Here is a 26,810-nt window from a genome sequence, read left to right as displayed (position 1 = left end):
ATTTAAATAAGAATAAAAAAAAATAAGGATGTTTCAGTAAGTATAAAGTTCATGCTAGGTCTATTAGATTTGGATAAATTTAGTTTTTTTTTTGCTTGAGGATTTTTTATGTGAGCAATTCTTTTCCATATCAAGAATGTTTTCCTTTTTCTTTTTCAATCTTTTTGCTAGATTTGTGAAATGTACAAGAATGAGCAGAAAAATTTGTTTTTTATCTTTTACAAATGAATGCACATTTGTTTTTCTGGATGACTAGATGTCATCCTTCTTCAACTTCTTAAGATTGATGTTTTCTTAATATTCAAATCTTCAAACTTGAAACTTACTTCAACTTTTTGTTTTATAATCTTTCTTTTGAGTTACCATAGTATATACATTTTTCTCGTGCATGAATAGTTTATTTACTTTATTAGACTATTTTATTGATTAAACATGCTTACCGATGTTGTAATCGGCTTTGATGATTTATTCTTGCATTGTCTTTCAAACAATATGATTATCTACCTAGACAATATTTAATTATATTTTCTTAATGAAATACTCAAACAAATTTGTTAACACTTCACAAATCTTAAATGTCATCATGTTGATCCTTACAAAGGATTCAAGTAAAGAAAAAATGAGTAGTAATAAATTAAATCATTAAGAGAAAGATCTAAAATCTTATCCTATTAGTCTTCATGAAAAACTAAAGTGATATAGAAAATAAAATTTTAATGATTTAAAAGAATTAATGTAGTCTAGTATCAAAACCTTCCTTATCATACAAAGTGTTTGTATATTTATGTAATAAAAAAGAAATATAGCATATTTCATTTGCACAAGTAACGTATCGTAAATTAGTTACGAATAAGATAATGAAATAACAAAGCTATTATTTACATAGATATTGATAAATTAATTATAATAATCTTTCATACTATAATACATAATGTTAATATATTATAGTGAAATACTTTATGACATTAATTAGATGTTATTTCAATTTGTTTTATATTAATCTAACAGTAGAATAATATTTTATAAGTGATATAGACAAACAATGAATTGTGTTTTATATCATTATAAAACACAGCAAGTGAACACAAAAAGGTTATATTATTTTGCTCATCAGTAAAAGGAGTGTTAGGATGAGAAACAAAAACATAAAAAAATTGTTAGAAAAAATTAATATAAAAGAAGAAAAAGAAAGTGATAGCCAATGTGTTAAAAAAGGAAGTATTTTAATATAAAACTTAAGCAGGAACAACGGTGGCTTATTCAAGTACTTTGTCACCTAATTAACGTTGTTTCTTAGTAGTAAATAGATATGTAATGTTTATTCTTCTCTTCACCTTTGTTACATTAACTTTGATGCATATGCAAACTTGATAGATATTACAAGACGTAGATGAGAATCAGTAATCATCTTTTAAGAAAACACATCTATTAAACTTGTTGCAGGAGTTTAGATGATTGTCTTCAATTGTGTGGGCTGATTACAAGATGGAGCAAACTACTCTTCCAGCAACCCATTTGCCTTATTTAACCAAATGTCATGAATATCAGGCGAGAACAGAACAAAGTGGACCTGAAATAAACATTTAGATGTAAATAAATATTCCGAAAACCCCAATCATAGAAATATCATTTTATTAGATACATAAATCATCAATCTAAGTCCATCCTTTCAAATAAAGCAACGTATTGCCCCATCTCATAATTCTATATGGTATTTACGAGTGTAAGGATATTTGTAACCACAAAATTGGGAATTGAATGAAATAAATGCAATCTTTTGAAAGTTATAAAAATAGGTATTGATATGATTTTAAAATGATATTCTATAATTTGAAAGTTCTACACCACCACCTTTATTTTTTTTTTGCAACTGTTTTTACTTTCTCTTTTTTACACCACCTTTAAATATTTTAGGCTTTATCGGCGAGAACAGAACCAAGTGAACCTGTAATAAACACTTCAATTTTTTTAATTTTTTTTTTTGGTTTAAAATAAACACTTAAATTTAATTACATATTCTATAAAGCTTAATCATAGAAATATCATGAAAAGAACCTTGAGAGAACCACATCACAAAAAACTAGTTATTGTAGTTGAAGAGCCAAAACCATATAAACTATCTAGAATCACATACTTATACTAATGTGCAATTCAAGTCTCATACCTTGCAATGGGATCCTAATGCATAGTTTTATTCAATGCAAATTCCATCAATGAATGTTCAACCTTTCAAATAAAGCAACACATTGCCTCATCTCATAGCTCTATATGGTATTACAAGTGTATGGATATTTGGAACCACAAAATTGGGAATTGATTTAAATAAATGCAATCGCAATCTCTTTTGAAAAGTTATAAAATAGGAATTGATTTGATTTAAAAATGATATCCTATATTTGGAAATCTCTGCGCCACTACTTTTTTCTTTTTCTTTTTTTTGCACCCCATGTGCTACATTCGACAACACCATGAATTTCTTTTTAAGCTTTCTTTTAAAAAAAAATTATAAGATATCGCTTCTTGCTTGTAAACATTGTCTTGAAAAGGGTTGCAAAGCCATAGATTGCAACCTCAATCCAGATTACAATCCTGCCATTCACGCTCCACTCAATCACCATTGTTATTTCGAACCACTTTCCACTCAATCCTGCCATAAGCTCTAGAATTCATCTTAAATAATTTATTGTCATAAGTTTTGTTGTTTTATTTTCTTGTAATTACATTTAGATCCAAATCTTCCTTTATTTTATTTCATTACGTATCCTTTTAGTTCAAACAATTAAGTTAAGATATTCTAAGTACTTGAGAACAATCCTTGTAAAATGATATTTTAGAAATTTATTTTAGAAATCTTCATTACTTTTCCACAGGTACACTTGTTCACAAACACTTAGTACCTTAAGTATTTTGTGGGATGGTTGAAAGAAGATATCAGGTTGAGGATCAAACCCTAGACCCGTCAACTAGGCGACATGCGATGCATTTTGCAAGGAGAATTAAGGTCGAAATCACGAAGGAGAGTGAGATTTCTTTGTCGCAAAATAGGAGTTTTGGTGGGGGAATGTTGGGCAACAGAAGTTCAAGAAGGGGTATTGCCATCTCCATTGAACAAGAATCTATGTGCATAGAGGGAAACTCAGTTAGCCAAGGGTTTAAGGCTCTGACCTTAGGTCCTTATTCCGGTACAATGACAACAACATAGTCAGGGATAGTGAGGAATGATGGTAGGAGTCGTAACAGAGGCGTGAAACATCTTCCTCATGAGATTTGGAGCGTTGGCAATTGGGTCAAATTTTGAAATGCGAAGAGAAATTCAGTCCTAGGAATCAATTTTGAGATTGTTCTCAATGGTTTTGGCATAAGATGAAGAGAGAGAAAAGAAGATGAAGCCTTGGCGCCCACCATGGGAGATGGGTCTGAGGAGGATGGGAAAGCACTAGAGTGCAAGGTAATGGGCTAGTTGGGCCTTGCGAGTGGAAGCCCAAATAGAGCAAAAACCATGAAATTAAATGGGCTAATATTGAGGGACTTTTTAACCAAAATAATATATAAAAAAAATAAAAATACTGAAATAGACCTGTCCCAAAAATATTTACGAAAGTAGACCGATTTACTGTTTACGTACAGAATTTGACTTCCCAAAAACTGAATTCTGGTCTTCAAATTTGTGTCCGCACAATAGACTCCCAGCAGCAAGAAAGGCAACTTCTGAGAGCGGTTAAATACGAACCGCTCTCCAAAGTAGACCTCTGAGAGCGGTTAAATAAGAACCGCTCTCCCAATTCGACTTCTGAGAGCGGTTAAAGGCGAACCGCTCTCCAAAGTATACTTCTGAGAGCGGTCCAGTTTGAACCGCTCTCCAAAGTCGACTTCTGAGAGCGGTCCAATTTGAACCGCTCTCCAAAGTCTACTTCTAAGAGCGGTCCAATTTGAACTACTCTCCAAAGTCGACTTTGGAGACCGGTTCATATTTAACCGCTCTCCAACCGCTCTCTAAAGTCATTTTAATATGATTTATGAATATTAATATAATAATATTATTTTGAATAATTTTTTATTTATTTATCTCAATCACCCATTTTAATATTTATTTACTTAACTAATAATATTTATCTCAACATGTTTTTATTTATTTTAATAATATTTAATTAATATATATATTAATATTAAAGTTATGAATAAATTAAATAATAAAATTATATTTAATGAAAATAAAATATTAAATTTTTTAAAAATTAATAAATTAGTTTGTAAAATGATATTAATAAAAATAAAATAATTTGATTTATGATAATATCTTTGTTTTTTAATTTATTGTATGCAAAATTAATTAAATGAAATCATTAAGATTATTTTTGTTAGACAATATGAAATGAATTTATAGATAAAAAATTAAATAAAAGAAGATAAACAACAACTAAATGAAACTTTCATAGTTAAAATAAAATGAAACAGGCATGGAAAGCAGAAAAGAAAATACAAAATACACATTTAATTGGTTAAAAATTAAAAAAGATCTTCTATTGCATATTTTTTCTCTCCATGATGGTCAATATACCTACTGTCATGCCAATCACGAAGTCTTTCTTCAAGTGTTGGGGGTCGTAGGTCTTTTGTTTCTACAAACAATTCAATCTTTGACCAGTTATGTGTACGTTGAATGCTTGAATGAAGTTCAAATATTTTTTTCCATTGTGCGATCATCTGTTGCACATCAGAATCATTTTTTATTTCTATGCAATCATAGACGAGTTTTTGGTTGATGACCCGGATCGGTCGTCTATAATTGATTATTGTAATTTGTTTCCTGTCTCCATAATCTAGTACCTCACTTACCTCTTGAAACAATTGATTGAAAGTCCAGCTGTGTTGGATGATCATTCTTATTGGGTGAAGACATTTAAACATAAGGCCATAACCATGTGGACAGTTCATGATGGTGGCATGCTGGATAGGTCCCCCAAAATATATTATAGCTTTGCTAGAAGTGATGAATTGAGGGTTTGATGAAGAGCTTGGGGCTGGAGGGTTTAGAAGCGTCATAATTTGTTCTGTTGATCTTTGATAGATGACATAAATTTCAATGATTAAAGAGACTGAAAAATTGGATTTCCAGGAAAGCATCTGCGCCACATGAACATCAGTTAAAATAGAAAAAACTTCAAATATAACTATGATGAATCCATATTTTTACTGATATTTTAGCATAATTCTAGCTCATTTAATAAGGAAAATATATGAAGAAAGCAGAAAAACTCAGAAAAAGAGAATGATTGAAAGTTTTATTTCAATTTGTAGTTATTTTCGCATTTGTAGAATTTATGCTTAGTTCTTAAGGAATTTATCTTGTTTTTGAAGAAATAATCTGAGCAAAAGTCATGGAAATGGATTATCAATGGAAAGGAAGAGGAAGAACGGCAATGTTGGACTCCAAAATACAAGAATTATGGGTTGCAGCCTGGGCGTGATCAGTATTGTTAGTGAAAGTGATCATACCATAGTGATCACTCCAGAGCCTAAAGGAGAAGAAGAGCCTGTGCGTAATCACTTTTATTTACAACAGTGAGCGTTGCCAGTGTGCGTTATCACTTTCGCCAACGAAAGTAAACGTTCCAGAGAAGACTCCATTCCTGAAGAGCTGGGTGTTGTCATTTTCGCCAACGAAAGTGAACGTTCCAGAGGCACTTGTATCAGGACAGCTTGCGCGTGGTTACTATTACTCACGAAAGTAATCACGCGCAGCCCTTGACCTCCTGCGTTGCCACTATTATGAATAAAAGTGAATGTTCCAGAGAAGCCTTCAACTCTGCAAGTTGCGCGTGGTTACTCTTGCTCTTGAAAGTGAACACGCGCACTACATAAAGCTTCTGCGTGGTTACTCTTGTGAAGAAAAGTGACAACGCGCAGAACTGGGATTTCTGTATATACATGATTGAAGCGCGAAAACAGGGATCTTTTGCTCATTTTCTGTTTTGTTAGTTAGATTCTCGTTGAGAGAGAGTGGAGAGAAGATTGGGGTCGAAGCTTGAAGCTCCAAGAAGAGGGATCGGATTGGAGCTCGTGGCCATGGCTGCTCTGCATTCTTCTTCATCTTCTTCTTCTTCTTTCTCTGTTTTTGTTGTAATGTGTGCTTAATTTCCCATAGTTAGGAGTTTATGGAACTCGAATTGATGTGTTGATTCGACTTTATCTTCTGAACTTAAAGTTCTTGGATTAATTGAGTTGTTAATTCTGCTTTTCATGCAATCTTTGAATGGAAATTCATTTGATTAATCAAGAGGAATCTTTACCAATGGGAATTGGATTGTTTGCTCCGATCTGAATTGGCAACCAAAGTTTAGGGATTCTTAGGGATAAGGAGACCTAATTCTGCAATCTTATAGTTCTAATTCTTAATGCAACTTGAAATTGAATCTCACCTAAGGGATTAGGGAGGTTTAGTGGATTGTTAGGGTCAATGAGTTAAGGAATTAACCTTTGGCTATTACTATGCGAAACTGATTGTCAATTAACCAAGTTCTTGAATGTTCAGAGGCATAATTGAATTAATACTAATATTCTTGTGAAGTAAATTCCTAACTATTCTTCATTCCTATCTCATTTCATTACATACTCTGTTTTTCTGCAAGTTCTTTACTTTAATTGCTTTTGTTTACTGCTGTTATATGTTACAAATCTCATTCCAAAATTCGTATGGCTCAAATGGTTATAATTCTGTGAAGTGGTACTTGAAACCTAAATTCCCTGTGGAGACGATATTCTGATATTAAATTTACTCATCACTTGCTGCAATTCTAGTGCACTTGCTGCAATTCTAGTGCACTTGCTAGTGTTAGATTGCAAACAACAAACTAAACCCTCACCACTGTGATTTGGTTTCCGATAGTACAAGTTAGTGAACTGGGTGTTATGATCAATGCCTAAAGCATTACAAATTCTTTGTTTCAGCTTCACGAATGTGCACTCATGTGGGATCGTAAATAATTTTGGAGATGAACACTGAAAGCTCACACCTTCGTGATTATGGGTAATCTGGCCATTTGCAAACGTAACAGCTAGATGAGAATTTGTGAAATTGTCGATGTTTGTTATACCGAAGTCCTCCATCTAAAGTTTTGGATGTTAATGTTATATTTTGTAATGAATGTGTGGTGTTTGTTAACTACATGATATGTCTTTTATAGACAATTTGTAAAGTAGGTGCTTGAAAAAAAAAGGATGGTCAGGATCATTTATAATGTGTTTAATGGTTGAGATTAATTTTATATTTCCTGATATACTATTGAGTGGTCAAATTAAGACATAATGCAACGTGCCATTGTTTTATGAGATTCTTGATAAAAGTGGTCAGTGACATATCTTATTTCGGATGAGACAGTTGAAGTGAGTAGTTGCTGATAAAGTTGGTCTGAGAACATCGTGTAGTGTGTTATTGTCTTTATCAGATTGTTGGTAAGTGTGATAATTTATTAAAGGGTTTTGTGTACAGACATTGACCTTAATAATGGTTTTGCTAACGTAAAGTCAATGACAATTTGATGTACTGACGCGGTGTCATTGATTCCTGACGTAAAGTTAATGACACTCTGACGCACTGACATAAAGTCAATGACAATTTGACGCACTGACGCGGTGTCATAGATTCCTGATGTAAAGTTAATGACACTTTGACGCATGGTCCATCATAATAAACAGTATCCCGAATAGTATCCCGAATGAAGAACATGAACACGAATATGACTATTTATAATGGCACATTGGATTCCTCGTCATTCAATGCCATATCACATCTTACGAGTGATTTTGACCTCTCCATGACACCATTCTCTCATCCCAACCAATAGATAGTGACTAGTCAGTCACGTTCAACATTAGATTCTCTTCTCATTCAAGCCATCTCACATACTTCCAAACAAGCTTTGTCTCCTCCCAACCAATAAAGATGTCTTCTAACATTCACGTAAATTAAATTAGTTTTTTTTAAAAATGACATTATTTAATATTATAATTTTTAATACTTTAAATTTTTTTGAAAATGACATTATTTAATATTATAATTTTTAATACCCTAAACTCTAAAACTTTATTATTATAATTTTAAATAAATTTTATTTGAGAAAAAAATTTATTTTAAAAAGTAAATAAAATATTAAATTATAAGTTAATTATTTATACTTGAGACAAATATTTTAATATTAACGGTTTCATATTACTAAGGTAACATTGATGAAGACAAAGTGCATTAACAAAGATGATAACAAATTCATAACAACATTAATAATTAACTATCTCCGTAATGGTGGCCAGTTCCACAACGAGGGCGACGTCTGTGACGTGGTGGGTTTCGTCGTTGTGGTTGTTGCTCTGGAATTTCAGGATGAACTTGTGGAGGATTTGGATCATCATGAAGGTGTACTTGTTGGAATGCATTTGATGAATTACCAGGTTCATTAGCAAAATCTGGTTGGTAAAGAGACTGCATGTAAGTTTGTGCTGAAGATGGAGTTGTAAAATCAACTCCAAATAAGTTTGTAAAAAAATCCTCCGATGTTGTTGCAGACGAATGTCTTGTATTAATAATGTTTGCTTCTGGCGTAATGTTCGGAGAAATTGATGCAGTCTCGTGGTACGACGGTGTGGAAGTCGTACCGATTTCAAATGTGTTGGTAGTCCTTAATTGTTGGTCACTCCTCCTTGGATCTTGTAGTAGTGGTGGCACAGATAGAAAATAGATGGAATTGGCAATGTACCATTCCATGTATTCTTGTGTGTGACACAATGGGCCTTGCATTGGATGACCCGTTATTGTCAGCTCACGTCTGTTGTTCCATATCTCGATCCATTGAGCATGTCTTGTAACCCAATTTTCATCCTGTCTTCCTCTCATGTCAATTTTGTGGAGGTCATTCAAATTATTCGATGAAGAAGGGACTTCTTGGAAGAGACGAAACTGTAATTTGACTCTATCTGTTTGGTACCATTCAACAATTGCAAAACAAAGGATGGCAGTATATGAAGTCCACAATTGGACATCTCTATATGCTTCCATGGGTATTGATATTTGCAAGTCTTGATATAGCGCTCATAAAAACTACAAATAAAATTAACTTTGTTACTTAAGATGATGTATAGAAGATAAGAAAATAAATATGAAGAGTTACCTGATTAGCTTGAATGTGATCAAACATTGATCTGTACCCCACAACATCATTGTGAGGTTCATTTCGAAAGTTGAGTACTCTACCCCCACTCCATCTGCACACGAGAGGGTATGTTAGTAAATTAGTAGAAATTGGCGCAATATATGGCATGCGATACCATGCCCAGGACATTAACAATGATGAGCAACCACCCATTATTTTGCTACCAACTTCTGTGGCTCTACACATTTCCGTGTACAACATAGCTAAGCAAGCAGAACCCCAACTATATCGTCTTGTTCTTCTAAGATTAGTTAATAAAGCTAAATACATAAGATGTACTTTGTTGCTTGTTTTGTCAGGCATCAAAACACCTCCAATTAAACCTAGTATGTAAGCCCTACAATGAGTGTGAACTTCTTCTTCAGATGATTCTTCTTGTAATGGCAACATGTTGTCTCTCAGCCACTTCAGTTTTACCATAGAGCCAATTAGTGACTCTCCCTTGACTGGTACGATACCGAGATATTTGTCACACATTTCCTCCCAGTCAAACATTGTTGGAGCAATGACTGGTAAACCATCAACTCTTAGCCCGAGTTGTAGTGCAACATCTTTCAGGGTTATGGTGCACTCCCCTGTTGGAAAATGAAATGTGTGAGTTTCAGGTCTCCACCTCTCAACCAAAGCTGTTATCAATGCGTGATCCACCTTAAGATGCCTTAATTTTACAACCCCAGCAAAACCAAGTTGTTCAAGTATGGGTACAATTAGAGGACTGGGTTCTGGCATTGAATAACAGAAAGATGAAATTATGTTTTCAGTTTCCTGCAGTTATTAATAAATTAGTAACATTATATGTAGAATATTGATTTACATAATGGTAATGTATAAAACTTACCGTTCTTCCAATAAAGGCGGACATGTGTTCATTTTGCTTCCACAACAACATTTTTAGTAATGAGATCAAAGATAAAGAGAAACGAAGAACAAAGATGGACGCAAGTTTGAATGAAAACATGTGCTCTTGGATGAACATATTTATAGATAAACTTCGGTATGAGAGAGTAGCCTTAGAATCTTGAGAAGTCACTATCTCTTGGTCTGCGTGACCTGAGAAGTCACTATCTCTTGGCCTGCGTGACCTGAGAAGTCACTATCTCTTGGTCTGCGTGACTGAGAAGTCACTATCTCTTGGTCTGCGTGACCTGAAAAGTCACTATCTCTTGGTCTGCATGACCTGATAAGTCACTCTCACTCGTAAAACGTGGTGAAGCATTAAATGACTGAGAATCCAATGTTACCATTATAAATAGACATATTCATGTTCATTTTATTCATTCAACCTTCTCAGCTTGTTCCTTGTTCTTGTGAACATTCTCCTTCTAAAAATGTCTTCAATCTATGTCATTGTTCACTCTGATGGTGCCATTAACCAATGTCCTTATGAAGGAGTCACGTTCACCTCATCATCAGCTAAATTGGTACATCTAAAGAGAGGAGTGACTCTACAAAGGCTCAAGAAAATCATCCACACAAAACTCAACCGAGACGAAAATGAAAGGGTGACAACCATACATTTTCGCTACCCAATTAGACTTGACCCAAGAGTTAGTAACTACACATGTGTTGAGTTAAATGATGATGAAGACGTTGAGGCACTGTTCAACATCCACGATTCAAATCAACTTCAATCAAGTATAGAATTATATGTTACATTTGCTACAAACGTAACCCAGCCACCACAACTTTCGCCTTCATCTTCACCTTACCAAACTTACGAAACCATAAATCCATCTTTTCCAATATATGATATGAATTCCGACCTTTAGTCCTACACACAACTTTTAACTGGTCAATTCATGGACCTTAATGAAATATCCTCACAACCATTTGAGCAAACCCAACCCTCTCAGCCTCTTGAAGAAACTCCCATTGAAGAACATGCTGTTGTGGGTCTCCCAATCGAAGTATTTGATCCTTTTAGCGAGGACGAAGATGAAATCCTATCTCAACAGCAGGATGATGAAGAAGACTCCCTCCCACTTCCAAATATTCCGCCATCACAACCATTACCATTATACAACCTACCTCCACATTTTTCAGACTTTTTCAGTCAAATACAAGAACATGACTCTGAGTTTGGCCATGTACTTGAACGTGAAATGGTAGTGTATCCACCTGGAATACTATTTGTTGGCCAGCGCTTCCTAACAAAAGAACAAGTGCAAGATGGCATAAATAGATTTCACATTGTCAATCATTGCACTTACAAGGTGAAGATGTCAAGCACAACTAGGCTTGTCGTGGAATGCGTTCACAACGACTGTTCTTGGAGATGTCACGCAATATTGCACACCAAAGAGCAACACTGGAAAATAATGAAGCTTGACGGGTGCCACACATGTGCTTCCCCACTCATTTCACAGGATCATAACAACTTGGGATCACGAATGATTTCTCATGGGATTCGTGAAATAATACAGACTGATCCATCCACACCCATCACAACAATCTTAGCCCACATAAAGTCCACAATGGGTTACACAATCAGTTATAGGAAGGGATGGTTAGCGAAACAGCATGCCATTAAAAATATCTTCAGAAATTGGGAGGAGTCATACCGTAAGTTACCTAGACAGTTGCTTGCAATGCAACTGTATATTCCAGGCTTCATCTGGAAATTGAGTACATAACCAGCATACAAGGGTGGCTTGCTTGACGAGGGGAATGTGTTCTTCAAGAGGTTATTTTGGACCTTCAAGCCATGCATTGATGGTTTTGCCTTCTGCAAACCAATTGTTCAAGTGGATGGAACATTTTTTTTATGGCAAATACAAAGGGACTTTATTAGTAGCAGTTGCGCAAGACGACCGCAACAACATAATTTCCATTGCCTTTGCTGTGGTAGAAGGTGAAACTAGCGATGCATGGTTCTTTTTTTTGAAAAACTTAAGGAGGTACGTAACTCCGCAAGAGGGGTTGTGCCTCATTTCGGATCGTCACGAGGCCATAAGAAGTGCATACTCCAAAAATGGAAGTGGTTGGACAGAAAACAATTCTGTCCATGTCTATTGCATTAAACATATTGCACAAAACTTCATACAACGATTCAAAAACGCTGCACTAAAGAAAGATGTCGTCAATATGGGTAATTTTAATTTTTTACGTACTTTATATTCTTATTAATATTTTATACAATTGCTTAGCTAGTTATATTAATTTTTTTTGTAATCTTGTTTCCAGCATATGAGATGACTGAACCGAGATTCTTTTACTATTACAACATAGTAAAAGATAATAATCCTGAAGCTGCACAATGGTTGGACAACATCCCAAGAGAAAAATGGACACTGGCATGGGACAATGGACGACGTTGGGGACACATGACAACAAACCTAGCGGAGTCAATCAATTCGGTCTTGAAGAAAACTAGAAACTTGCCAATTTGCTCCATGGTCCTGGCAACATACACCTGTTGCAATAAGTTCTTCATTGACAGAGGCAGAGAAGTAAATGCAATGATTAATGCTGGACATATGTACTCAAAGGTTGCAACTAAAGCAATTCAAGATACACAGTCAAACGCAAACACTCATAGAGTCATCACCTTTAACAGAACAAGCATTAGATTTTTAGTCGAAGAAATGCAACATCCGACAGAAATTCGACCCGTAGGAAGATTTACAGTACGGTTAGATGAAATATGGTGTGATTGTGGCAAGTTTCAAAAAGTTCACATCCCATGCTCGCATGTACTTGCTTCATGCTTATACGCACACCACAACTTTGACATATACATATTTCCCGTGTATACCTTACAACAAGTTTTTAAGGTATACGAAGGTCAGTTTGGAGAACTCAGACATGAAGACTATTGGCCAACTTACACGGGCCCAACTTTGTGTCCAAATCCAGACCTGAAAAGAACTTCAAAGGGTCGACCCAAGTCTAGTAAGATAAGGACAGAGATGGACATTAGAGAACAACAAAGTCGACAAAAAAATTGTTCTTATTGTCACACCCCTGGTCACACAAGGAAGACATGTCCAAACATTACTCAAGCTTCTACTTCCCGTCATTGATTTATGTTGTTGTTATTACTTTAAAATTTTCTTCATGTAATTTTTAATTTTATGAATGTCATTGCAACTTATAAATTTTAGTATTAGTAATTTATATTAAATATATTATTATTATATATATATATATATATATATATATATATATATCTACATAATATTATTTAATAATGTTTATTAATATTAATAAAATATTTTTTAAATAAATAATTATGTATAAATTTTAATAAAGATTAATATCTCAAATTAAATAAATAATCTTATTATTATTTAATACTTTTATTTATTTTATAAAAATATAAAATTAAATAAATTATTATTGTAATTTTTATCAAATACAAATTTAAAATTATTCAATTATTATTATAATTTTTATTTTTTTAATATTATTTTTGTAAAAATCTCACCAAATTCCATACATAATTTTTATTTTTATTTTTATATATAATAAAAAAATATTATCTAATATTTATGTTTATATAATAATTATATATTGTCAAATTTAATAATAAAAATAGTTTTACATAATAAAATAAAATTTATTATTTGAATTATATTTTTATTTTTATATTGTGTGAAAATAAATATTTATATTATGTTAATTTGTGTGACAAATACATTTCCTCAATTTTGTAAATTAATATGTTGCGAGTTCACTTCTGACAGCGGTTCAAAACGAACCGCTCTTCAAATTCGACTACTGAGAGCGGTCCAATTTGAACCGCTCTCCAAATTCTCCAGCTCAACTCATTAACCGTCATGCGTGTACGACTTTAGAGAGCGGTTCAAATTGGACCGCTCTTAGAAGTAAAATTTGGAGAGCGGTTCAAAATGGACCGCTCTTAGAAGTAGACTTTGGAGAGCGGTTCATTTTTAACCGCTCTCATAAGTCTACTTTGGAGAGCGGTTCGTTTTTAACCGCTCTCAGAAGTCAACTTTGGAGAGCGGTTTGTTTTCAACCGCTCTCAGAAGTCGACTTTCTCGCAGCACATTTGAAGGAATTTACAAAATGAGGGGACGCATTTGTCATACAGATTAACATAATATAAATATATAAACATAAATATTAGATAATATTTTTTTATTATATACAAAAACATAAATGCAAATTATGTATGGAATTCGGTTACCCCAAAACCGAATTCCATTTGGAAATCTACTGTACGGACACAAATTTGAAAAACAGAATTCGGTTTTTGGGAAGTCAAATTCTGTACATAAACAGTAAATCGGTCTACTTTCGTAAATATTTTTGGGACAGGTCTATTTCAGTATTTTTATTTTTTTATATTATTTTGGTTAAAAATTCAATATTGAGGTTCTTTTTCTAGGTTATTGTTTTGACTAGAATTTCATTCTCTGTTCAAGGCTATTAGCTCTAGGAGATTCTTTGTAATCCAAATGATTTCTAAGTGGTCAATATAACCATCATTTTTCTCAAGTCTTTTCATTGATTTCATCTGTGAACCCTAACTAAATATATGAGGAAGAATTAATGACTATGATTCTTGTCGTCTTACATTTGAGGCATTATCTCTTGGAAAGAAAGTTTTTGGTCTACACAAATCAACATAATTTGAGACATTTGCCACAGCATAGAGTGGCTTATGCGAACAAACAATGCTACATATCAAAGTTGTTCTTAGGCTTTCAATTTGAGGTGATGATTTACAAACTTGGTCTTACCAATGAGGCTACTGATGCCTTGTCCCAAAACGGAGATGCAAAGAGTTTAGCAACTAATGCAACTTTGATTTCTTTTCCCAATGGCAATAGCTTCCTACAATACAAAAGGAAGTCATGGAGGATTCTTTCTTGCAAGAAATCATCTAGGATCCAAAGTCCATACTTGAGTATTCCTTCAAAGGTAGAATTCATATTATCATGACAAATTGGTTCTTTCTGCAATTTTTTTTATACTTCTAGATTTATTGTAACATCCTTATTTTTAATTAACATAATAATAGTTTAAAAAAAATCAAAATCATCAAAATCGGAGAGATCCTAAATAACAAAGGTTTAAATCAAAAAACTTAAATAATAAAACATTAGTCTTTAAAACTAGTAAATAAACATCAAATATTGTAGTCATAATTTGCTTCATAATGTACAACATATATTTGTATTTCAAATACACATAAAGTTATCAAAATACATTAAGATCATTCATTTACATTTACAAGTACTCAAAATAATAATGGTCCTAATGAGCAGCCTAACCACTTTTTAACCAAGTGGCACTAGTCATCCTCGTGCTAATCTTCTATCATCGCTAGGTCTTCAGCAGTCAACTCGTCATCCGAGCCAAGATACTGATTGCCCGGGTCTGCAGTGACCTGAACACCTGTAATATGCTCGATCGTCCATCACGATGGTACTCTAGACTGATCGTGGTCATGGTACGTAACAAGATACGTTATTGTTGCAGAGGTTCTCTCAACACCAGAAAAGATATAAATACAGAGGGTGTGATAGATTCTATATACAGACAAATCAAAAGGGATACTAAAGGCTAGCTCCAATTCCATCATCATTACTTCACTAGGCACCTCACTATCATGTACAAGAATTCTAAAGGAAGTAAATATCTGATACTCGCCAAAAACATCATTTACTATATTTACTTCTGAACTATCTACTATTCTAATTCCCTCCTTGGGTGTCGTCATCTGGATTTCCTGAAATGGTTACGTAAGGATGAGTCTCCATTTTCATTGCCAAACATACACACTCACAGAATTCAATAATACAGGTCAAACATTCAACATGCATCATATAACTAATTCAATTATGCATTCAAATTATGTTTCTCTATTCATTCTCTAATTACTTATTTCCAAACTCAATACCATTCTCATTTCCACTGTCCCTAGGATCCTCTGAAGTCTTCTTTAGCATCGATAGTTGCTGGATAGCCGCAACTACACGGATACAACGTGTGCCGACCTGGTCCCTTTTAGCAAAAATGTGATCAGGAGTATAGGTTAGGAAATGAGTATGAGGCCTGTGGTACTCCTACTCTCATTTATAGTGCACAATTCAAAAGGAGCATCCACCACCCTCATTTCTCCAAGACTTTTCAGTCTTCTCCATCTTTCACACTCCCAGTGTATCTCTGAACTATCTATACTTGTCCTTTTCGTATTCATTCTGATTTCCTTTCTTTCTCTTTTACATCTCATCTTTCTATGTCCTTTTCTATTTTATTATTTCATTATATATTATTTTCTCATTGCCGAGGTTATTCCTCTCAGGCTCAATACATCATACACATGCTCAGATTCACATAAAACATACTCATCATCTATCATTCCAAACATATTTTCAAACATCACAGAGCATGTTCTAAACACATCAATCACATATTATCATTCAATACATATTTATTTCAAGCATTTTCACTCATGTACAACAGTTCCTAGCAATAATATAGAACTCTCCTTACCGTGAGACGAAGTTTTGAAAGAGATTTTGTGAAAGGTTCTAAGTGAAAGGACCAAGATTTTCCTAGATATCACAAAAGAGAACATTTTGAGAAAGGAGAAACTTAAAAAACACCCAAAAAGAGAAAACAAAGCTCCAAGAACTTACTTGGAGTTGATTGATGAAGTTCCCAAGCTTGGATTTGTAAGAAAGTTGAGGTTTTTTAGAGATTTTCTAAGAAGAAAGGGTTAGGGGTCGAGAGAACAAGAGAGAGCTCGAAACTTGGATTGTAATTCAAGTTTTTTAACTTTGAAACCCTTAAATACCCCTAGATTGTCTGTCATTCTAGCTACATCGAGAGCTCCTCACTACAGCGAGAGAGCATCAGAATGTCTGATTTTGATGCTGATTTCTCGCTACAGCGAGACACATCTCGCTACAGCGAAAAATCCAGCAACTCACAATCTAAAACTTTCCTAATTTCAAGCAACATGTATTATCAACTCACATCAAGTATGAATTTAATAATTAATAAAGTAGGGATGTTACATTTATTGCATGAGTTTCACTTTTGTAATACACAATGACATTTTGGTTTGTTAAGAACTTATAAGCGTTTAGCTAGAAATGTCTATTAGATTGGTATGAAGAAGAGGTTTAAGGAGTTTGTTTAAGCTTGTGACACTTGTCGAAGACATAAGTAAAACGCAACTTCCACTATCAAAATTTTGCAACCTCTATCAACACCTTATCTAATCAAGGATTAAGTATCACTAGATTTCATCATGGCCTTGCCTACATCTAGGGGATTTGATGCCTTGATGGTGGTGGTAGATAGATGAACTAAATATGGACATTTCATTCCTTTAAAACACCTTTATATAGAAAAATAGGTAGCAGATATTTTTGCTTGTGAGATCATTCATTTACAAATTTATCCTTAATGAGTCATTTTTTGCAAGAATTATTTACTCTCCAAGGCACTAAGCTGTTGTGAAGTACTGCTTATCACCTACAAATGGACAGACATACAAATGTTGTTAATCGTTGCGTGGAAACTTATTTGTGGTGCTTCACTTTGGACCATCCTACAAACTAGTCTTTATGGGTTTCATGGGCTAAGTTGTGGTACAACACTATTTTTCATTCCTCTACTAGGACAACTTTTGAAGCTTAAATTGCTTTAAGGAGAAATTTGGGTTGAGGCAATGGTTAGAGAACTTAAAGATAAAGATGAAACTCTTAAGCAATTTAAGGGCATTTACAATGGGCACATAAATAGATGAAGTATGTGGATAAGTAACAAATGTCTCAAATTACAACCCCACAAACAGCAATAGGTTACCCACCGCATTCATCAAAAATTAGCTCCTCAGTTTTTTGGTCCTTATCAGATTTTAGAAAGGGTTGGAAATGTTGCTTACAAGCTGCAACTACCTATCTCCTCTAAAAGATCCATCCTACTTTCATCTTTCTCAATTAAAAAAGGTTGTTGGACATTATGATTGATGAATCATATTATATTGACACTTTTGTATCCTTCGTGCTATCTCTTAACATTATTTTTATGATTAATTTACTATTTTAAGTTAGCTTTATTTGTTTGAGCCTATTTGGACCTTAATTAATAATTTACCTCTTTCTTACATTTTAGTATTTTTTTACTTTTGCTTACTATTTTGATCATAACTTTTGATACAAGTAGAGATCCTATTACTTGAAATAAGTATCGATTAATAGTTTGCAATTAAGATTTGGGGTAGATTGGATTGTCACCCATTTTTCTTTTTGAATTTATTAGTTAGGTTTAATTTAGGGTTAGCATCTAAAAAAGAGGGAGGAGTTGGAGGAATTATGGATATTTTTTACTTTCTTACTTTTTACATTTTTATCTTTCTTTCAATTTAGACTTACTTTAAATTCTTTCTTATTTCTTCTCTTCCTTCTGGCAAATTAATTTTAGCTCTTCCATGATAATTTACCTTTAAACTTGCATTTGTGTTTACAATGGTGATGGAGGAGAAATTTCATAACCTTATCTACAAATTTGAACCTGCAAGGCAATGAGCTAACATTTTCTAATTCAATTCAATTTGAAACCTTATTTCTTATATTCTCAATTCTGTCACAAATACTTTTAGTTTGGTCTCAATTCGAATTGATACAATTATGGACATTTCGTAATTGTCAAATTCATTACTCGTGCGATCTCAAAATGTTTGTTCACATATATCAGACTTCCAAGATTAGATTGAAAAAAATTGTATCAAATCAATCGAGGACACATGTTCAATGATCATTCAAAGAATTTGGATTAAGGACACATGTTCTTTAAATTAAATTTACAAATTGGATTGAGATTGATTTTAGAACCAACTATATTTTGGGGAGTAAATATCATAAGTCAATTGCTTTTGATTTATTGAATTTCTTTGTTTTTTAATTTCTTGATTCTTGCTTGAATTCAAAATTCCCTCCAATTTTCTATGTTTCATTTTTAGCGTTTATAACCTAGGTCCTTGAAGGAACTAAGTTGTCTCCTAGTTACTGTATTTAAATTATTTTTTATTTGACCAAGTTCGACATTGTTTAATGATACTCCTACCAAACTCCCTACTAATTTAGTCTTTGAAGATATGACTGAACCTGAATTTGAGTTATCTAGTCTCATTGTTTCGACTAAGAGTAAGAAAGTAAAGTATATTTATAGAAGTCACTTGGGAGGATGAATTTGTTCCTGCCAAATCAATTTCCACATTTGAAGCCTTGAGGACAAGGCTGTTTCTTTGGGTGGAGTTAAGTGTTAAAATCATGGCAGAGAAACATATGATCAATGTCAATAAAAGACTTAAAGTGTAGGTTTATTTTAGAAAGAAGGGTAGAAAAGAGTTGTTGAAGATAAAGATAAAGCTTAACTAATGTTAGTTAGTTTGTTAATATTGCTAACAGATTCTACAAATAGTTAGTTTCTTGATTGAGGCATCTTTGATTCTATTAATTATTAGGGGAGAATTTCATTTTCTTTTCAGGAGCTATTAACTCTAAGGGATTCCTTTTGTAATCCTAATTCTTTCTAGGGATCAATAAAACCATTATTTTCTTAAATCCTTACCTTGATTTTATATCTGAACCCTAACTGATCCCACTCGCGCTTTTGACAACACAGGTGATGAAATTATTATTAAAATAGAAATTACATTAAAAAGTAAAGTGTAGTATGAAAATTAAAAACAAGGTGCCAAAGTAATCCTCACATGAAACCCAAAGGCAAACTCACAATCACATCTAATTCGTAATGCATCATTTTATTAAAAGTGCAAATTGAAATGTATATTTATTCATAACATAACTAAGACCAAATAAAGAAAATGGAGGGTAATACCTCTTGAAAATCATTTCGGAACTCTTTGATGGTAGAAATTGCCACAGTAGCAGCTTCATCATAAGGGTATCTAAAACAATGCAGCATAACACAATTGTCATGAAAGGCTCGGATCTAAATCAATAGGAAAATTAGATTTGAGAGCCAAAAGATTGAATTTATTAGGTTTGAGAACAAATTAGATTAGTCATCACAAGAAATAGTACAGTCATCACATCATATTAAACGGACAGCAACTGTGTTATTAATTTTTCATGCATGTTTTGTTTTGCTCCAATGATCAAACTTTTAAAGTGAATAGAAATGATGAAAATAATTTTCATTGGGATTCCACTGTAAAAGACAATTACATCTCAAGCCATGCCACGTGACCAATTTGATAATCAACAAACAAAGAATGAATAAATTAAGATGGTGGAGGGGGCAATTGTTAGCATAAACCTACCCATAGACACCACATGATATAGCTGGGAATGCTATATACTGAATGTTGTTTTCTCTTGCAACCCTCATAGTATTCCTGTAAATCAATTTTGACAACACAAACGTTGAACCAACCGAATCAAGTGTAATAACAGGGAGAACCAAAACATTAAAATGAAATAAACATGTGCTGATTCAACGACAATGAAGAATAGAAACATGAGCACAGTGTCAAAAACCTTACCTGTAAGCACTTGCTAGAGAGGCAGCAGGATTACTGTCAGCACTGTAGATTGGACCAACAGTGTGAATAACATTAGAAGCAAGTAGCATAAAACCTCTGCACATGAACAAGAACAGGTTACACTTCATACGGTGTTTGTGCGTACATTCAAAAGAACTGTGTTGCAAAGGTAAATCACGATCTCCAAGGCAAGCGTAATGTAATTTTTGCAAAGGAAAAAATATTTTACTTTTTGGGCCGTAATGTGATAACAAACATAGCGTAACATGTGAGGTAAGGCCAAACAGTTTCTTTCAAAACTATTTTGACAAGCTCATCCACATTCCACCGTGAACATGTTCCGGTGGTTCTAAAAGCACCCGAATAAGCTTAAAGAATTGCACAACTAAACATAAAATCAGAAGAAGCACTAACGGTGTGATCCTTGCTTCCCCTGTTGGGCACCGAACTCCGGGTCTGACTTCAGGGACATTGCAGCATGCTTCAACAAGTTCCGGGCCTGCAGCCCTATGTATAGCTGAAATCAGAGTCAAACGATTTTAATTTGGCCCCCATTTTCACCACCGAAATCATTATACATAAAGCATTACGGATTAATTTATTCCTTTTACAAAAAAAATCCACAGAATTAACCTCCATCGGCACCACCACCACCGAGCATTCTCTCGTTTGCAGGATTTACCTGCAGGAGAGGAGACCACGCAAGTGATTCATGTTCAACGAAGTGAAATAATGAAATGGATTACGAGAGAGAAATTGTGCATACTATTGCGTCAGTGGAACCATCGATGAACCATTTGGTGATGTCCCCTTTCTGAATGACCAGAGAGGTGGATGCAGATAACGGAAAGCGAACCGCACCGCCGCCACCACTGGAAACCCTAGCTGCTGCTGCTGCTGCGTCCATTACACGCGCGCGGAAACTACACAGGTTAACCTTTGAATTGCTGCCAAATTCAAGAAATCGGGAACCTCTGAATATGGTCTTCATTATTTCTCGGAAGTTTACACAACCTATTAGTGGAAAAATTATTGGGCCCGTTTACATGATATCAAATTTACTAAGGTGCTTGCTGATCGTAATTTTGATGAGGTATTCATGTTTAATCCTAAACGGTCATTTTGGGAGAGTTTCGTCGTGTAATTTATTTTCTAAAAAATGTCAGGTTTACGTGGATTTAACTTCTTAAACTCGGACGCAGTTAATATACAGTAATAAAATATTGATATATTATGTTAATTGACATATGTCATTATTTACGTGACAAAATAATGTTAGCATATTTTGTTAAGTGATATGTATCATTGATTACATGATAAAAACGACGTCATATGTAGTATAGTATATATTTTTGTTTTATTTTAGTCTTTAAAATTATAATTTGTTGGACATTTTAGTCCCTGAGATTGTTACCAATAGGCATTTTAGTCTCTAAAATTATCACTAATGAACATTTTAGTCTCTGACGAACATTTTAGTCCCTAACAGAGAGAAAGAGAAGAAGGGTAGTAGAGGTTCTATTAAAAAATGATCTGGTGTGAAAGAAATGATAGAGAAGATTTATGTGAAAATGCATTTACAGGATGTTTGGTGGCTTTATAAGAAGGGGAAGAGAAGAGGGATTGAAGTTCTTACACTCGTCAAATGATAGAAAAGTCATGTTGAAACCTTTATTGTCGTCCTAACCCATTATAAACTGAAGCATCATCAAAACTAGTCATTACTGATTAGAACCCAACACATCATTTTCAAGTCACACCTATGTACTAGATTACTCTCACACCAATAACAACTTCATCACTTACAACTCAAGATTTTATGTTCAAATGAAGCTCAAATACTAGTATGAATGCATGCATATATACAAAGGAAAACTACAAAGAAGAAGAGTATGTAATCACATTCACACAAAAAGAAGCTAAAGAGGATGTGAAGGAAAGAGATGAAGATGAAAGCAAAACAAACCCAAAAACAACCAAGTTATAATTTCAAGGACTAAAATACCCGATGAGTTATAATTTCAAGGACTAAAATGAAACGAAAACATATAATATACCACATACGACGTCTTTTTTACCACATAATCAATTACACATGTCACTTAACATGACACGTCAGCGTCATTTTGCCATGTAAGCAATAACACGTGTCACTTAACGTGACATGTCAGCATTCTTTTATTCTCTATTAACGACTTAAATGCATGACAGAAATGAAAGTCAGGGACTAACATAACATTTTAAATTTTTAAAGGACCAAAGTGCAAGGCGCAAACTCTCTCAGGAACCAAAATGACATTTTAGTCTATGTTTTAATGTTTTTTAACTAAATTATTAACTCTATTATCTATGAATATAAGATTAATAGTCAAAATCTATCTATATCTATATTCTATATCTATATCTATATCTAAAATTTACTGCACCTATTTATTACTCGGTGTATTACATTTTGAAACATAAAAAATTATTTCTATCTATGTATTAAAATTTAAAATGTATAAAGTTACTCCTATTTACTACATTTACTTATTATTTTATGTATTAAAATTTGAAACATATAACTTATAAATTAAAATTATATTTTATTCATACTTATTGTTATTTTAATGCCTTGGCTTGTATGTGTTGAAAACGATAAGACTGAATGTAATGCTTGTCGTGTATGTATTTACCTTGTTTTATTGTGATTGATTGTTGTTGAAACCTAGGAGAAGTAATTTGATAACTGAATGATAGAGTATTGTGGTTGTATGTTGTGAAAAACCCTAGGGAGGATGACCCAATGAGCTGAATATGACATGTGGTAAATTGTTGGGCTGTTTGCTGAGTTAATAATGCTGTATATTGCTGAAAATTTGCTGAATTAGCTGAGCTGTTACATAATTACTATTGCTGAAATTATTAATATGCTGATTGTTGCATCATGCTAGAGCTGAATAGGGCTGTCATGATAGGCGCTATGTCACATGCTAGGTGGGTAGTCATGTGGCTTTAGAAAGCTGAACTGTACTATCTGGATCTAGATACCGGAACGGGTTGCTCCCAGACCGGCACAGTTCCTCTGGACCTGCTATGTGCTGTTAAAGGCCAGATGGACATTATTTTTCATTACTGCATGAGCATGAGCTGGGCTGGGCTACATGGGCTGTAATTGTTGTTTCTTGCTGATTTGCTACAATTATTTTACTTGATATGCTGGTTCTTTTTGTAAGCTCACCTTGCAATTGTTGTTGTGATGTTGTGCTGCGATGATCGTATCTTGGTACGTGAGCAGATCAGGCAGGTGAGGCTTCGGCTTCCCAGGCTGACCGGAATAGCTGATGGAGAAGCGGAGGATTAGGCATTAGGATACGTTAGGACTTCCTCATGTATTAGTCTTTTGCTGTAATTAATATTTGTAATGACAACTAAGTCATATTTTGTAATACTTATATTGTTTAAGAATTATTCTCTCAATCAATACATGTTGATTTCCTTGATAATTATTATCCATGAATGCCTAATTAAGAGTGATTATTGTGTATTGCTGAGATTTAGTAGATTATGTTATGACCTTGCCCTTGGGGTCGTGACATTATTGAATTGTATTTAAAGAATATTTATTAGTATTAATGGTTATATTATGTTACAAACGGAAACATAAATAATTATACTATAAATCGACTTAAATTACCATTATTAAAAATTATTACTCGGTGTATTACATTTTGAAACATAAAAAATTATTTCTATCTATGTATTAAAATTTGAAATGTATAAAGTCATTCCTATTTACTACACTTACTTATTATTCTATGTATTAAAATTTGAAACATATAACTTATAAATTAAAATTATATTTTATTCATACTTATTATGTTTGAATTGTATTTAAAGAATATTTATTAGTATTGATGGTTATATTATGTTACAAACGGAAACATAAATAATTATACTATAAATCAACTTAAATTACCGTTATTAAAATTAATTATACTATTTTTCATAATTTACGAATTAAAATTATATCTGAATTATATTTAACTTTTATTTAACATTTGAATGTTAATTATTGTTTTATATTATATATTATTAAATTAAATTTTCAATGAAAAGACAAGTAAACTATAATAAAGAAGAAAAGATAACTTTTATTATATTAATTTTTTTATTTTCTAACTTTTCATATATCTTCAAGTAGAAAATTATCTTTACTTATATAAGTCATGTTTACACAACTTTTGAAAACTTGCTTATCATTCTTTCTATTATCATCCTTTTTCTTTGTATTTTACAATTACGTCAGCTATCAAGAATTACCTATCCACGCAAGTACATGTATTTTCGAATTTGATATTTTTTATTTTGTTTCACTAAATTGTGTTATATATTTTAATTTAATTTTTTAAGTAAGCATAAAGTGTATTATTTTTAAATGATATTATATATTGAATTTTATTTTTAACTGATTAATTTGTATCAAATCTATCATTATTTTCTTATATTCATCACAAGTAATTATTTACTTTTATGTTTTCCATGTTTTTGTAGAAGAATAAGTTCTAATGAAGATAAATGGACTTTTCTTAACAATCTGAATTCAACAACAGATGATTGAAAAATAAAAGTGTGAAAATCACGATTGTGAGATATACTAAATATATATTGCAAGAAAGAGTTAATTAGTAATGATATGGTATTAATTGATGAAAAAATATTAAATTTGTATTTTTCTTATTAAAAATTTATTATTTTTAATAAATTATAATTATGTTACCTTTTATATATTATTCTATGGTAACTAACTAACTTAATTTATTTTTAAATTTTCTTTTTTATAGAACAATTACATACATATTTCCATAGGACGGGATATTTTTTACACAGACGTATATTAAAGGAAAGAAAAATATACTCTATAACAAATTTTTCAGTGACAAAGCATAAAGATAGATTTGTTGTGGTTGAAAACAATCTTTTCATGTTGTAATTCTATGTCATAACTATTATTAAGAAATTAAATGATGATAACATAATTCCTTACCATATATTTGAGTTTGTAAACTTTGAAGATTTGAAAAGTCATTGTAGAAATAATATCTTAACAGGTATTTTGCTATAAAACTTTACTAAAAGTTGTTATATAATTTATATTTAATTTATCAATTAGTTTCCTAAAATTATTTATTTTATGAATATATGTAATTAGAGTGGTCATGCACACAAGTTCAATTGAAGAAAAAAAAAACTACTCAAGACAAGATTAATGTCATGACGCTTCAATTACAAGACATAATGTTAATTGAAAAATATTATAATTTTGGTTAAATTATTTGTAAAGGAAATAGAGTGAAAGTAACACTATAGACGATTATATTGCACTATTTGAAGAAATAATAAAAGATAATATATTTAAGGATTCAAAAATTAATGTTGCAATATTTACATCGATAGGTAATTGTATTATTATATTTTTAAAATATTTTATTATATATATATATGCTTGATATTTAATTACAAAAAATATAAGTATTTGTATTACAGGTAATATTTCTATTTCCACATCAAGATCAACAAAGATTTATGTCAATATTGATATGTCAGAAGTTATTTATTTTATAGATTCATTCAGGTATTAAAATTATTTAAAATCTTTCTGTTTTGTTAATTATTGTTAATTCTTTACTCCTTATCTTAACCACATTTTCAATTATTCATTGTCACTTTGTTGTAGGAATTTTAATAATATGGATATTGCTCACAATGTTGATAATACAAAATATACAATTCTTTCTAAGTTAGAAAATTTTAAAAACATATATGAAATTTTGACAATGACAAAATTAAGGAGTAATATGATAAATTTAATTTCTCTTATACTTTGTTCTTCTTATTTAATTTTTAAACTAATTTTTTAATTAATTTTCATAATGCCATAATTGGTTGTATTGCAACTGTGAACGATATATTGCTTAAAAATAGTTGCTATTATATTTTTTGCCCTTACTGCAAGAAAAAAGTTTTTTTCATAGTTACAAATTTTAAATGTGAATTATGTTATAAAGATGTTAAGTATCCAATGATAAGGTAATTAATTTATTGATATAGTTATAACATTATGTATTCTAATTTTA

General features: G+C 32.3%; 1 protein-coding gene across 3 annotated transcripts; it reads right to left on the bottom strand.

Annotated features, from left to right (window-relative positions):
• Nucleotides 1-1,495: 1,495 nt before the first annotated feature.
• Nucleotides 1,496-21,815, bottom strand: LOC113852827 (macro domain-containing protein VPA0103-like). 3 transcript variants are annotated; one of them, XM_027483201.1, is made up of 7 exons: nt 21,461-21,685; nt 21,328-21,376; nt 21,109-21,211; nt 20,695-20,790; nt 20,473-20,547; nt 20,028-20,097; nt 1,496-1,570 (listed from the first exon to the last, which is right to left on the bottom strand). In XM_027483201.1, the coding sequence occupies exons 1-7, from the start codon at nt 21,683-21,685 to the stop codon at nt 1,496-1,498; spliced, it is 693 nt and encodes a 230-aa protein (XP_027339002.1). The 3 variants fall into 3 exon arrangements, with proteins under 3 accessions (XP_027339002.1, XP_027339003.1, XP_027339001.1); XM_027483202.1 differs by lacking the exon at nt 1,496-1,570 and adding an exon at nt 12,292-12,601 and having other exon boundaries at nt 21,461-21,719; XM_027483200.1 differs by lacking the exon at nt 1,496-1,570 and adding an exon at nt 15,295-15,900 and having other exon boundaries at nt 21,461-21,815.
• Between the last annotated feature and the right edge of the window lie 4,995 nt (nt 21,816-26,810).

The sequence above is a fragment of the Abrus precatorius genome, unplaced genomic scaffold (genome assembly GCF_003935025.1).
Source record: "Abrus precatorius isolate BTA unplaced genomic scaffold, Abrus_2018 Scaffold10, whole genome shotgun sequence".
In the NCBI taxonomy this organism is placed as follows: Eukaryota; Viridiplantae; Streptophyta; class Magnoliopsida; order Fabales; family Fabaceae; genus Abrus; species Abrus precatorius.
The sequence above is the reverse complement of the archived record's forward strand: the minus strand, read 5'-3'. Positions and strand labels throughout refer to the sequence as shown.

What these genes read in the sequence shown, in the direction of transcription:
- LOC113852827 (XM_027483200.1), bottom strand. Translation starts at nt 21,685, where the DNA reads ATGAAGACCATATTCAGAGGTTCCCGATTTCTTGAATTTGGCAGCAAT. An exon ending in ATGGTTCCACTGACGCAATA is followed by an intron (nt 21,377 to 21,460) that starts GTATGCACAATT and finishes CCTCTCCTGCAG; the next exon opens with GTAAATCCTGCAAACGAGAG. An exon ending in TCTCTAGCAAGTGCTTACAG is followed by an intron (nt 20,548 to 20,694) that starts GTAAGGTTTTTG and finishes ATTGATTTACAG; the next exon opens with GAATACTATGAGGGTTGCAA.